Here is a 15,547-nt window from a genome sequence, read left to right on the forward strand (position 1 = left end):
TTTGATCCTGATAAGTACATTCACCCTCTTGAATTTTGGAATGACTTTGAGGATGTTCTCCCCAACACTTGGTCAGAAAGAGAAAAAATTTCATTTATAAGAAGTCATTTGTCAGGTGATGCTTTGCGATAGTCAGCGGATGTAATGATCAAATGTAAAACTTTATCTGAATTTAAGTCTGCATTTCTCAACGAATACTGGTCACATAACAAACAAAATGATGTGTTAAGGGAATTCTGGAGTGGTAAGAAGTTTTTCCCAGGGCGTGAATCAGTAAAGGATTTCGCTAGGAAGTGGGTTTCAAGACTGTCACATTTGACAGAAAAGATGAAGCCAGATATGATCATTATGGGTTTAGAAGGTAAGCTGCCGTGGTACTGGCAGAAGAGGATCATTTCCGCCCCTAGAGATAATATAGACAAATTTATTGAATATCTGGAAAGAGTGGAAAGAGTAGCTGCTGCTGAGGAGCAGGTGCAGCAGAATAACAAATCTTCTAACAATCACGTACAAAATAATGGAAACGTGAACGTTAGAAATATGGAAGTTAGGCACACCAAAACAAACTATCGAAACCAAAGCCGTGGCAGAGGAAGAGGGGGTAGATACTCACCACGCTTTCGTAACAACTACTATGACGAAAGTGGAGAAGTAAATACTATGCCATTAAGACAAGAAGGGAGTCATGATGCTACTATATCTAGTGGTGTCACAGATGAACACAACAGGCCGCGTGTGGGAAACTAAATCCCGTCTATGAGGAAACTGGCGCTCACCAGGCGGTAACAGTAACACAGCCAGTAACGGAAACACAGACAATCAGCCAACATACACAGACAGACAACATGGATGACGAAATAAATACAGATAATACCAGTGATGTGTTAAGCCACTCTCACAAAATAGTGGATAGTATTTTGGATACACTAGAAAAATGGGTCAAGGAAGAACAGGAACTCAAGGTAGATAATGGGGAAGAAATAGATAATGGGTTTGAGTCTGATGGGAATAATGATGAAGTAAAAGCTTACATCTTCGATGAAAATGGCAATCTAAAAGCTGAAGTAGAAGTAGCAGAAGTAGAATCAGTACTGCAAAACTTTAGAGAGGAGGAAATGATGAATGAAGGGGGTAGAAATAGTAACGAGGTGAAAGAATCTAGTAGCTGTGTAAACGTGCCACAAATGGTTGAAGGTGACGACATTCTTATGAACAGCAATATTGCGCAGGGACGCAGTTGCTCAGAGGTAGAGGATAGTTTGGCTGATGTGCAGCAAACAAAAGTAGAAAAAGTCGTCAGATGCTTCGATTTAAAGTTAGTGGACAGATTAGAGAAAGCAGCTAAGATTATAGAGCATGATGAGCCCCAGGATGTAAATGTAAATGTAATTGCAACTGATCAGAATTACTTTAGCTGGAAGAACATAGAACGAGATTTATTAGACGAGGTGTGTGAGCAACCTGTTCAATGTAAAATAACTCACCCTGTTATCAAAGTAAACATATCAGGAGTCACTGTGCGTTGTCTGCTTGACAGTGGCAGTGAAGCAAGTGCTTTATCACAAACATTTTTTGACACCATACCCAATAAAGAGAAGTTAACAGTTATGAAAGTAAGTGGCTTAAAGATTATAGGTGCTACTGGAAAAGTCTCTAGACCAGTTCAACACGAAGCTTTGATACCCATTGGTATAAATGACGTAGTAATAGATCATCCTTGTTTGATTGTGCTAGGCTTAAGTGTTGATATGTTGATTGGTACTGATTTCTTATCAAAGTACCAGGGAAAGATCAATTTTGATCAGAACAACTTAATTTTAACTTTACCTGACTCTAAAGTGATAAGAGAGTCTTTTATAGGAAGTCATATAGGCGGTAGTAATGAAACTTGGGAACTGCCTATTAGAGTAATAAAGAATAAAGGATACTTGCAGGAAAATTTGGTTTTCAGTGAGAATGAGGAAAGTGCTAAGGTTGAAGAGAGACACATCCTAAAGGAAATAGAGGAAAAGGTACAATCAACAAAGCAAATTGCTGACGAACAAAGATCAGAGTTAAAGAGTGTGTTAACTAAGCATAGTAATGTATTCTCAAACGCACCTGGTGAAGTTAAAGGTTATGAATGCCATTTGAATATCAAGCCTGGGAAGGTATTTTTTAAGAAGCCTTATCCAATACATGTTGCAAGGAAACAAGCAGTGCGAAATGAAATTAAACGTATGTTGGCATGGGGTGTCATAGAGCAAGCAATTAGTGAATACAATAGTCCTCTTGTTGTAGTGCCTAAGCGTGATGGAAGTGTTAGATTAGTATTGGATGCACGCTGGTTAAATGAAATTGTCATCAGAGAAAGTGATCGTCCTCAAAATATGGATGAGTTAATTCAAAAGTTCCGAGGGGTTAAGTACTTTTCTTCCATGGACATAACATGTGGTTACTGGAATTTGCCGCTGGCTAAGGAATCACGTAAGTATACAGCATTTTTGTATGAAGGAGTATGCTACCAGTATATAGTAGTTCCGTTCGGATTGAATATTTCAGTGTGTGCCTTTGTAAGAGTTATGGCTCATGTATTAGGACAGGAATTATTAGATCAAGTAACCATTTACGTAGACGATATTCTGTTGGCAACTCCCACATGGGAAGAACATATCAGTCTGTTGGACAGGGTACTAGAAGCGCTTGAAAATGGAGGTATGAAATTAAAGTTAGAAAAGACTGAATGTGTAAAGGACAGAATAAAATTCCTGGGCCATGAAATTAGCAGAGAGGGTATATTACCTGATCCATCCAAATTATCATGTATTGAAAAGTTTGAAGCGCCCCGAAATAAAAAGCAACTCAGGTCAATGTTCGGTTTGTTTGGATTCTACCGACGTTTTGTTAAAGATCATTTATTTAATGATCCATGTTTACTCAACCTGCTAAAAAAGAATACCCCATGGGTTTGGACTCCAGAATGCCAGTCTGCTTTTGAGGGATTAAAGGATTGTTTGATTAATAGTCCGCTCTTGCACCATCCCGATTTTACAAGACCCTTTTGCATGTCAGTGGATGCAAGTGGTTATGGGATTGCTGTAGAATTGTTTCAGCTAGAAACAGAAGGCGACCAGGAGGTTCATAAAACTATTGCTTTTGCAAGTCGTTCATTACAATCTGCTGAGCGAAATTATGCTATCTCAGAATTAGAGGCACTAGCCATAGTATTTGGTATGCAGAAGTTTGAGCACTATTTGTTAGGACAGAAGATAATTATCTATAGTGATCACAAAGCACTTACATTTTTGAAGACTTGTAAACTAAGGCATCCAAGGTTGACAAGGTGGGCCATGTACCTTCAGCAGTTTGATCTTGAAATTAATTATATACAGGGAAAGAGCAATTTGGTTGCAGATGGGCTATCAAGAAGTGCTGAATTATGGAATGAATCAGAACTTCCTTTGGCAGAAAGGAATGAGGTAAGTATGTTGACAGTACATGAGCTCAGAGAGGAGAGTGCCTTAAAGAAAGTATTTAAGAATTTAAGACGAGAACAGAATGAGGATGATCAATTGAAGCTAGTTAAAAGCTATTTAGGGGACCCTAATTATCCAAAGGTAGCACAATATTACTGTCTACACAAAGGAATTTTGTTCCGTAGGAGGAAGGTAACTTTAGCAGAATGGAAAGTGTGTTTTCCTTCACAGCACGTAGATCTGCTAATAGATTATGTACATCTAAGGTATGGTCATTATGGTACAAAAAAGTGCATTGCTAAACTAAATGAGAAAGTCATCTTTGATAACATGCATCGTAGAGTTGCAGAAAGGTTAGCATCCTGTGTTATTTGTCAAAAGGTAAGAGCAGTAAATAAAATAGTGCAAGGGGATATGCATCACGTAGACCCAAGTGAACCCTTAGAGTTATGTGCAGTTGATCTTTTTGGACCTCTCCCGACATCTAAAGGAGGATATACGCATGTTTTTGTGGTGATTGATGGGTTTAGTATCCGATTAAGAGAGCCAATGCCAAAACACTTGTAGATAAATTGGAGAAAGATTATTTTGTGAAAATTGGCAAGCCAAAGAACCTATTGTCAGATAATGGTCCTCAATTTGTATCAGAAAAATTTAAGTTGTGTCTTGAAAGGAGCGGAACTCGGCATATAAGGATTTCAGCATACTTTCCGCAAGGAAATATGAGTGAAAGGGTTATGCGAGAACTGAATAGACTATGTAGAACCTACTGTGCTAGGAAGCATTCAACATGGGCTGATCATATTAAGTATTTTGAAGAGATAATTAATAATCTGAAACACGATGCCACAGGTTTTGCTCCATGTGAGCTGATGTTCAATCAGGAACCACATAATATCATTCCGAGTATGATTGACTTTCCAGTTCTAAGTCAGAGTACATTGGATGAGAAGAAAGCACAGGCCAGGGCAAATATACGCAAAAGAGCTTTAGATAGGAAAAAGAGGCATGATGCAAGGGCTTCCCCCACTAGTTTTAAAATTGGTGAGCTAGTGCTGGTCAAAACAAAAGAAAAATCAAAGAAAATTTCTGCAGAAACTAAAAAGTTTATGCATGTATATCATGGACCATTTAGAATAGTAAGTAAACCTCATGCAAATGCCTATCGTTTGGAATATCCAAAGAGTAAGAGAGAACTAGGTCTAAGAAATATTGTGGATCTAAAGGAATTTAAAATTAACAGTAATTAATTACTGTAGGGAGTCTGCCACTCTTTGGCGGATACACGGTTTGGCGTACCGTGCAGTCCCAGCTGGGTGAAACTTTATTTCCTTTTCAAGTTTCATTCCCTTCTTCTGGTCTATCATAACAGGTAAGAATCACATATGTCTTCATGTTGTATATATGCTATTAGGTTTTAAGTATTCTTAGTAAGGATCTACCTAGTGAATGGCAAAACAAAAGTCTGAGTACCAATAAGAGGCAAACATGGCTAAAATAAATAAATTAAAATATTTCATGTAATTGTAAAGGGTTAGAAACTACAACTAAGAGAGACACTTTGCAGTATACGAAGTACGGTATGAATATGAATAATCCATGAGATTATGCAGAAGGTAGTATGTTGCTAGAAATAAGGTTGTCTGAAGGAAAACAGCGTAAGAAGGTAATGCTCATAGAGGCAAGCAATGGCGTTTTAGAATTAAATAAATGGAGATGTGTGGAAGTGGTGTGAGGATCGCACCAAATATATAGAAACAGGACGTCAATAGGCTGACAAAAGGAAAAGGGAGAAAGAAGTGGAGAAATGAAGTATTTTTGAATCTGGAAGAAAAGGGAGAAAATGAATAAGGTGAAGAAGTGAAGTAAGTAAATTGAAGTAAATGATGTAGGATTAAAGAATAATTCCCTCACGTCTCGTGAAATGGTGAAAAACGCTAAATCTTGCTTGAGGCAAATAAATAGTTAAACAGACAACAGAAACACACAAATATTGGAAAATGCAGAAATTTGGAATCGGTATACTGAAAATAACTAATTTCTTTAGTAATTCATACAATAAAGCAAAGTGCTGGTCAGCAAATGACTTCTTTGATGAACTAATCCATACGATAATTAAGCCAGAGTACATTAAAACTAAAAGGTTACTCAATTTTCTAAGTTGAAGCAAGATCTTAATATATTAATTTGCTAAAAGAATTTTCACTATTTAGGAACCTAAAAGATTATTTATGAAAGAAGAAAGTAGGAGCTATTGTATCAGATACGACTTAGTGCTAAATGTCTTTCTGACAACTTCACAATTAGTAAAATAGTGCCAGAATATAAACTATAAAATGTACTTTGTCCTACCTTAGATATAAGTTGAAAACAGAAACTTAGACTGTATTGTCTGTTTCTCAGGGACATGCAGGCTGCATGAATGACTGACAACAAGCGGTAGGGAGATTGGAAGTAGAGACGCAAACCACAGTGAATACAATTTCCTCCCACAATTTTGTCAATCAGTGAAATTAAATGAGTGTTACAATAGGACACCCACCACAGTGCCGAGTATTATAGTAAAAGAAAAATGTGAGTGCGTTGCAGTGATAAAAGTTGTGTGTATTTTCTTTTTCAGGAAGAGACTGATTTAAAAAAAAAAAAAAAAACTATTTTGTAACCATTGAAAAATTTATATTTCCATGTAAATGTATGTAAATAATTTGTGAATGTCTTCTGTTCTAGGTTTTCTATGTGTATATGAGTATGGTTATTTTGTGTATGTAGCAATAAGGAATTTCCGAAGAAGAAGCAACTTAAGTTGAAAGAGGTATACTAAAGTAATCCATCGTTGTTTGTTCTTTTAGAAATTTAATTTTGTTCAAAAATAGATTTTCACGAAAATTAAAAAGGGGGTGATGAAGCAAAGCAAGCGCTGTATCATGTATAAGATACAGAGGCGAGCGAGTGCACGGGACTTACCCTAGTTCACTGCTAGTAGCGTCACGTCATCGTAACGCGCCTGCATATAGTATTGCACCACATTTAACATAAAAGTAAAAATTAAGATTTGTGTGTAAAACTTTGTTAAAGTATAGTTCTATGTAATAATGTTTCAGGTAACAAATCTTAATGTTATAAAATTAGTAGTTTACATAAAATTCATGTTTTGAAAGAAAAATAGGAGGCGCTAAATAATGACGCTAGGAAGCCAAAATTTGGTGAGAAGGTGCAGTAAGAAGTCATTAAAGAGTGGTGCTGGTTTCCAAAACCATGAAACTAAAATTGACTCCAGAATCCGCGTTTTTCGGAAAAATCAGAGGCGCGAAATAATAGAGCTACAATATTGAAAATTGGTAGGATGCTTCAGTTCACCCTAATAATAATAATGGAAATACCACAATCAGTTACCTCTTCTAGTTTTTTAGTAATTTAGTAAAAACTACTTTTGTGAGTAAAATGTACATAAGCATTATAGATTAAGTACTTTAAATTTTAATGATAAAACAAATTCTTTAAGACCAATGATCAGATAGGACAATTAACAAAGCTACACCAAGTTTTAGTCTTGTAGCATAATTAACAGCTGATACAAGTCTTGATAAAGCTATGGTTCAGAGGTAACAATCTACCGTTAGTTCCATTGTAAAAATTCCAGAGAGTAAAGTTTTAATTTTAGCGGGCTGAGATTTTCTACGTGCTTCTGTACTGCTCAGATGTATGTATACAAAAATTGAGAAGTTTGTAAAGCTATTATTAAATGTGATATTTAAGATTATGTGCCTGAGATAGCGATCATTTGGAGGCTGCAGGCATCTGCATAGGAACGGAAAGAACAGATGCTCTCTTGGCGGTACGCGCCGGAGCTATATAAAAAGAGCGGCAGAGGCAGTAGTGAGCTCACTCCGCATTAGACCAACGCCTAGTCCACGCGAGCTTAACGTCCGATCGCGCCTCGCCTCAGGTGACGTCATAGCGGGCTGTGACATGCGCGTACTTAGCAATGTAAACGGACATTGAAAATCGCGAGGACTGTACACCGTCCTGGATCGTTTAGACTTCGGTAACAAACTGTTATTGTGCCGTCCGTGTGAAGTATAATTCCGCGTGGCAAGTGGTGACTAACTCCACTTTTAAGGCGAGCATTAATCTTTTTTTTTAACATTATTGCGAACTATTAATAGAGCACCGTTAGTTAGAGTAATGAACTATTCGGGAGGAACTTGCTGTAGAAGTCGCCTCTGAACTATTAAACGATTGGCTGAATTAACAATATTTAATGTCTTTAGCATTTTCAGAAGTTTCGAGTAATTTGTGTGAGCCTTTAAGATAGTAAAATCTTGTTTGGAACTTTAAATTTTATTGAAGCAGCCCTAATCCCGTGAAGAACTATGGATATTTTTCGTTTAGCTGGGCTGTACAGGAATGTGGCCGTGCAGACTGGGAACTAAGGTCAGTAAGTTTCCCTTCGCTTTCTGACTGGCCACCAAATTAGTTGCCAGGCTCGCGTGATTTAAGGTGGCAATGTTCAACTTTCATTCAACATTAAACAACGACTTCTTCGCCGTCCCACATATGTTGCATCGGCAATAGTCTGTTACGTAAATGAACATTCAAACAACTCATTCGACAACTTCTTCGCCGCCCCACAGTAGGTTCAATGACGGGGTACAATATTTTGACTGCCGTCAGCAGCAGGTCGATGGCGTAGTTGATGGGCGCCGCCCGTCAGGGGACAGAAACGTCAGAGGCAATGAGGTCACATGGCAAGGAAATGCTTAGCGGTCTGTGATGTTCGAAACAGGAAAGAATTGCCTGAAAAGTGAGTAAAAAGAAGTTTTGTGTTTGATGTGTTTTGAAAGCAACAAACGTGGACTTAAGTGGAATTTAGTAATTTCAGTAATGCTTATTTTCTTTGAATATGATGTACAAGGTGTGATTGAGAGCCACAGAAGTTGGCATGAGTAATGTTTAAGTATTTTTCTACAAAAATAGTTTTCCCTTTATATATGATGTATGTGGGAGGAGTTGCACAACTACAGGAACTGGCCTGAATAGTTTTATTGTACTTGATGATTTTGTATTTTCTTATGGTGTGCAATGATGTTTTTCAGTGCAGCAGGAGGTGGCAGAAATAATTTTTCGGTATATTTAATGATGTTGTATTGTTTCTTGGTGTATAATAGCTTATGTGTGTAAAGTTAAGCATGAAATTTTTTATGAAAAATAGGTTAAGGATGAAAGAGTAAAATTGTGAATCAGTAATATTTGTAACAGTAACTTGCTTAATAATTAAAAACAGATTTTGGAGAAAGAATTCATAGTAGAGCCAATTTTGGGTACTGTTTGAGTTTTAAGGAACAGTTAATTCATTTTTCAGTAAATTAATTAATACTAAATGTAATGAAAAGTTGGATTGATAATGAATGTGAAGTTGCCTGTGGAAGAATTTTGAGTAAAGTTTGGAAAAATGTTTTGAAAGAAATATTCTTGAAGAGGTTCTTTAAAAAACTTTTGCTTTTAACTTCTGAATTATGGAGTAAAGCCTTAACACGTATTATCTATTAGGATAAATGTGTGTGCCAGGTTAGGATGTAGATATTAAAAGTGGAATTTAGACGTACTGTATATTGAACGTATGAAAAATATGACAGAACCAGATACGGTACTCACAAAGAAACCAAGGTTTGATCAGAGCCAGACGCTCTTTCCCAGTGATGAGATATTATTTGATTCAGTTGTGAATGTTTGTGATTTGTAACCATTTGCTTCGTCTGTGAAAGTAGTAGAAACCTCAGATTTGTTTTAGAAAACTATCATAGCTACAGACGACCCCCAAATGTCAGTAGGAAGTTTAGGAGAGGACACAATTCGTAGTACCTCAATTATATTGCAGTAAGGTTTTTGGACGCCATTTAAGCGACGAAAAAAATATTGTTTTTGGGTAAATATGATGTGAAAAATGTAAGAGTTTGATTGGAAAAGACTTTGTTGTTTCAAGAACATTTATAAAAATCTCCTCGTTAGCGTTTTGTTAATTTAAATTAGAACATAATATTGTAGTACGGGATTCTGAGACAAAAGAAATGAAACTTTTTGTACAAGAATTTACTGTATGCCATCAAGCCATATTTGATGTAATTGTATATATTGTTATACCGTAATCTTAGATATTTTGTGTATTTGCAAAAGACTTCAGTTCAAAATTGATTTAGTCAGAACTATTTAGATTTCACAGTGTCGGTGTAGCTTTTGAAATCTTTCATAACTAGAAAGTGATTAGTAAGAATCGTAAAACATAATCAAGAGAAATTTTAGGTTCATAGGGGGTGTGTAAGTCGCGAGTCAATACGCAATAGCATTATATTAAAGTAAGCTACTTTGAAGTATGGGCTCGTACCTTTGGAGCCGTTGGCGGTGGCATTACACTGCCGCTGGTATCTTAGCGTGACTCACTCGCACCTGTCACTAGCCTAGCCATGCGAAGCACAACCTACGATAGTTCGAGTGACACAGTAATCAAACCCCTAAGAGTATCAAATATTATTCAATTTTGTTAAAAGTGAATATACAACGCTTTTTTTATTAAAGGGAAGGTTGTATTAAATCCTCAGCTACCTAGTACTTGCAGATTTAGAGACGATTTCCTAAATCACAAAAAACCGACACTTGCAATTTTAAAGTCAGTTAGGGTCCATAGCAGTTTCTCTTTTAGTTTCATTTGGAATTGTTACTGTAGTTTACTAAATGGCAGAACAATTTTTTTACATTTTTTGGAATTAAAAATGTTCACTATTTTTGTAACATAGAATTCAGAAACGATTATTGCTTATTTAATAACTATTTTGTTTCGTTGTGTGAATAAATGAGAGTAAGCGAGAGTCTATATGTGGGAGACACGTAAAGATTCGGTATTATCCGATGTTAAACATTACGTAACTATATCATGGGAAAGTGTGAAGCAAGCAGTTGCAATCAAAGCTGTAATTTCATTACCTTGCTGATGACGTATGTCCAAGGATACTTGCTTTTGTAAAAAGGCAGCCGGAATAGCCATCTGCAGAGTAATGATTTTCTAAAATCGTTTTCAGGATTAGTTTTCTTTTCGTTTGGTTTTGTTAAACATTTTATTAGCATTTGCATGATGAAGTGACGTAAATTCATCTGTGAATATTGATTGGCGTAGGACAGTTTTGGATCAAGATAGAACTCGAAGGATTGTTTGGAATGAGTGCTCATTTTGAACAACCAATCAGGCTTAAGCATTTCCCGCACTCTATCAAGTAGTTATAGGAGCTGGAAGGAACGGCAGCGGGTCAGTCGCTGGCTAACTATCCTACGTGCAGGTCATACTGGACGTGTCCGTCAACATTATGAGCAAAATGAAGAGGTTACTGGTATTTCGCGTCCGGATGGTATTGCTGTGAAAGCAGTTGCATTTACGCACATATTGTGGAAATTTCAGCTTTGCAAAGTGTTTAATTGGAAACATAAACGCGTGTGAACTTTCGGCCTTTGTAGAATTCCGCTTGATATGTTTCATGTTCATCTATAGAATAGTTAGCGAGCTCTTTCTTTATTAGAAATCCAATGAAAAGAAAGAGCGAACGTGAAACTCATATACTGTAGATACTATAGCGAAGCATCGACTGTATATCACGTAATACTTCGGGTCGGACTTCAGTACATTTCTGGCTGTCTTGCTTGTGTACTGGGTTGTATGAACTGTGAGGTAAGAATATTGATGTTAGTCATTCAAATAAATATGGGCTGATGGCTAGTTCTTTTGAACGTAAAGAAATAAAGAACTTATTGCGGAATGAAGCAATCGCGCTCCACCCGAAAATAATTATATTACAGGAGGGTTGCTACCAGAGTTTAGGCGGATTTTGCAAACGTAGGTATTGACGATGTTTTCTTCAACGCTGCTTTTAACATCGTCTGAAGAGTATCTACGTACGCAGAGATTCGGGCTGGGACCACACGCCACACTGAGGTAGGTAGAACATTTTGTGGTGCACAGTACGACGAAAAACAGTGGTCAAACAGTTACGCAACGCAAGGCGACTGTTAACCCACCTCGCCGCACCATCAGCCACTCTGAGGGATCTACGCCGAATCGCCATTGAGGAACGGGACAATCTGGACCAACAGTTCCTTGATGAACTTGCGAATAGTATGCCACGACGAATACAGGCATGCATCAATGCTAGAGGACGTTGTACTGGGTATTAGAGGTACCGGTGTGTACAGCATCTGGTCCACCGCCTCTGAAGGTCTCACTGTATGGTGGTACAACATGCTATGTGTGGTTTTAATCAGCAATAAAAAGGACGAAAATGATGTTTCTGTTGATCTCTATTACATGTTTCTGTACAGGTTCCGGAACTCTTGGAACCGGGGTGAATCAAAACTGTTTTTGATGTGTGAGTTAATTCCTCCATACATAATGGTTATGCTGTCACAGAACGTGTCCAGGGTCGGATATCTGACCTGGTGTGTGTCAAGCGTGTTGACGACAGTTCTTTTCTGGTGCAGCCAGCGCATGGCGTCAGCAGACTGTCGTGGAGGCAGCGCCCGCTGTACGCGGCGGCGAGGAAACGTGGAGTCACGGCTCCAGCCCAGGTGGAATACTGCTGCGACTGCCTCCAGGAAAGACGTGTTCGCTGGTGAAAGCTAGTGTCTGACACACCAGAACATTTCAGTTTTAACCATGGATCTCATCACATATGGCAGCGGTAGAGTGTGTCTGCGCAGTGCGAACCAGCACCAATGGAGTAATTCCAGTCCGGGAAAACGAGCAGTGATGTGGTAAACGCCCGCAATACAGTCAGAGAAAGACCAGAACCATGGTCCCCAAAGTAGGAGAATTGCAGTCGATGGAAGTCAACCAGCAGGTGGCCGTGTCGTCGGATGGCTCAGGTCTTCGGGATCTAGGCGGAACAGGCATCTCAGTGAAGACAGCATTCTGCAGCAGAAGCTAGATGACAGGCTGAAATGAGGGCTCTTTCCATCTCTGTTTTGAAAGAGCGTCATTTTCTCTGGCCTTCGTCACAACAGAACCGAGCTGCTAGATTCGGTAAGATGACAGTCTTGTTAATAACTCTGCAGTGGCATCCGTCTTGAGTTGCAGCCCTGGCCGCATTTTTTGAACCTTTGATGCGTGGCAGCTCCCCCTAACATGAGGCCCAGGTGGTGTTCTTGCGGTGTGAGTATACTCTGATTGTGGGTTCTTGTGCAAGAACACCTAACTAACTCTTACTAATGAGATACCTTGCTTCAGTCTGCCATGACGTTGTCTGCTAAGTCAATCATATGTCGCTCCAGCCAAGCCAAGCAAAGCTGCAAATAATACAAGCATTAAAATAATTACTGTACTCAATTTTTTGAATAAGTGTCACTGAATATTTACGCCATATACTCGAAGATTATCTTATGGAAAATCCAATCAGTACAGCACACGACCGATTTTCTACTTTCAGAGGATTACAATTCTCAGAAGCCTTCTTTATAGGCACAAGCATTAGGCAGGTAAACTCGAGACCTGTCAGTATGAAATGTAACACTACCTTGAATTCTTGTGTAACACTGCTTATTACTTACCGTTCAAAAGCTAAGTTTTAGGCAAGCATCACTTATCAAAAATCGTTATGCTACATATCAATGAAATAAGTCTACACAATACAAAAACGAATTAAACAATTTCATCTGAAACAGAACAAGGGACTGGATATTTAAAGGCATATTAACGCCTAATATCTTCAAGTTCTCTACATCCCTACTCTGACCACTCATCAGGAAATGCCAGTGTGGATTCAATCCTAGGTAAAGGTCGTCATGTGTAGCCTTTATGTGCATTCCTTATGTGTAAATTTTATGTGTATCCTACGAAATGTGTAAGCTTTACGTAAATATAACGTATGTGCTATAACTGTCTGTGTAATGTTCTACCTGTGAAGTGACTATTCAACTTCGTGAATATGGAGTGGCACTAAACTTTCTTAATGAAATGCGCCAAATGTTACATGCAATGTGACATTGCAACTGTAAATGGAAACTTAATAGTGTAACTTCTTCATATAAAGTCTATTGTCTTGCTGCAATAAGTGAAATTCATATACTGAAAGCAGTACTGCATAATTTAGGGGATTTGCAGGAATTCTAGGTGGATTGACTTCGGAATAAAATTCGGGTGGGCGTAAAGTAAAATTACGGTACTTTATTGAATAGATTACCGAGCACATAAACAAAGCGTTAACAAGAATAGGCTACAAATAACGAACTGAAACCATGCTAAACTACAAAGACAAAAATACAATTTGACCATGACAACTCAAGATTTTGCAGTGTTAGCAGTTGTATGCAAAAACCACTTGCAGTTACTGACTCTGTTTTTGAATTATACAGAAATAAATAAATGTTTCCTGCTCCATTAATACGTCAAAGAATAATTCGTTATAATCTTGAAATACGAGCTACCCCACCCCCCACAAAAAAAACAGGAATAACTTTGCCGTGGGTGAAGCTTGTGTAGTATGCTTTTCCGAATTTCTGCCGCCAGTTGAGTACAGTGCAACTTGGTTCAAATGGGACTTAACATCTGTGGTCATCAGTCCCCTAGAACTTTGAACTACTTAAACCTAACTAACCTAAGGACATCACACACATCCATGCCCGGGGCAGGATTCGAACCTACGACCGTAGCGGTCATGCGGTTCAAGACTGAAGCGCCTAGAACCGCTCGGCTACACCGCGCGGCACAGTGCAACTCACTCCTGCGTTGCCGACCTGGCTTGTTCTGTCCATCTGCACCGATTGTTTTGGATAGCGCTGGTTTGTCCTTGTTTCGTTTATTAGGAGGGCAAGTTTACGTGAAGAATGTTTCTACTCGGTAAAATGCCACTGAAACTGTCTTAATATAGAAAACAACTTACCAAGACCGCTACGGCAAAAAGTCAAGTGTACGAGTGGTTTCCTCGATTTAAAAATGGCGACATGTTGATTGATGGCAAACCTTATTCTGGACGTCCATCGACTGCCCAAATCGACGAAAATATTGGAGAAATTAGAGAGCTTGTGCGCACAGGTCGCCGACATATAATTGAACAACCGCCAAAGATTGGTCAGTTATCTCGGTGTTCATCAAACAAGACCCGATTAGTGGCAGGCTACAACGCCCTTCCTTACACAGAGGTCTTTGTTGGGCAGTTTTTGACTAAACACGGCACGGTTCCGCGGCCCCTCGCACCTTCCTCGCCTGACTGAATCCGTGTGACTTTTTCTTATTTCCACTCATGAAATGGAGCATGAAAGGAGACCGATTTGACAGCACTGAACAGGTGAAGGACGAAACTAGCGAGGAACTGTCAGCCGTTTCTAAAAAATGTTTGGAACGGTGGAAGCACCTGTCGGAAAAATGTGTTAGTTGTAGTGGGGAGTATTTTGAAGGGGATAAGGCTGTTATAAGGTTGTTTTACAAACAATTTGAAAATATATAGCTTTTAAAAATAATTCCGGTTTTTTTGGGTGCCCCTTGCATAACTGTACCTGGGAAACAGGAAATCTGCTCTTCAGTGGTGTCTGAAATACATAATTCACGTTGCTATACGTTGACCTGCGATACATATTCTGCTTGCTCAATGCACAACTATGCATTGCCTCGTGAATAAATTACGCTAACGTGCAGTGCATGTATGCATGCTAATGAAACAAATCACGTGACAGACCAGTGCATGGTCATACTAAGTAAGATTGTAATTCTCAAAAGGAGCCAATGCAGTTGCCTCGTTCGTTACACCGGTTCCCGCGAGATGACCGAAGTTAGCAGCTGGACGGGTACGTCATGCTCTGTTGATAATTTTCCCTTTGCCTTCCGGCGTAGGAGAGGAAGGGTGGTGACGTTAACAGACTTGGCGCTCAGGCTTATTTTATTTTTTATTTATTTATGCATTTATTTTACCTGGCAAGATTAGGGCCTTCAGGCCCTCTCCTACACCTAACCAGGCACACTCAGATTGAACGAATTACAGTTTCTACAGAACATTATGGGCATACCACGTGTTATACTATATTTACGTTAAAGAAAAGATAGAGATTATAACAGTAGTACA

The 15,547-nt window shown here is 38.6% G+C and overlaps 1 protein-coding gene across 1 annotated transcript; it reads left to right on the top strand.

Moving 5' to 3' along the window:
* Positions 1–375: 375 nt before the first annotated feature.
* On the top strand, positions 376–5,237 carry LOC126277872 (uncharacterized). The gene is made up of 2 exons (XM_049977399.1): positions 376–2,369; positions 4,396–5,237. Exons 1-2 carry the CDS (start codon positions 846–848, stop codon positions 4,402–4,404), a joined length of 1,533 nt encoding a protein of 510 aa, XP_049833356.1. The 5' UTR covers positions 376–845; the 3' UTR covers positions 4,405–5,237.
* Positions 5,238–15,547: the final 10,310 nt, after the last annotated feature.

Source organism: Schistocerca gregaria, chromosome 6 (assembly GCF_023897955.1).
Source record: "Schistocerca gregaria isolate iqSchGreg1 chromosome 6, iqSchGreg1.2, whole genome shotgun sequence".
Lineage (NCBI taxonomy): Eukaryota > Metazoa > Arthropoda > Insecta > Orthoptera > Acrididae > Schistocerca > Schistocerca gregaria.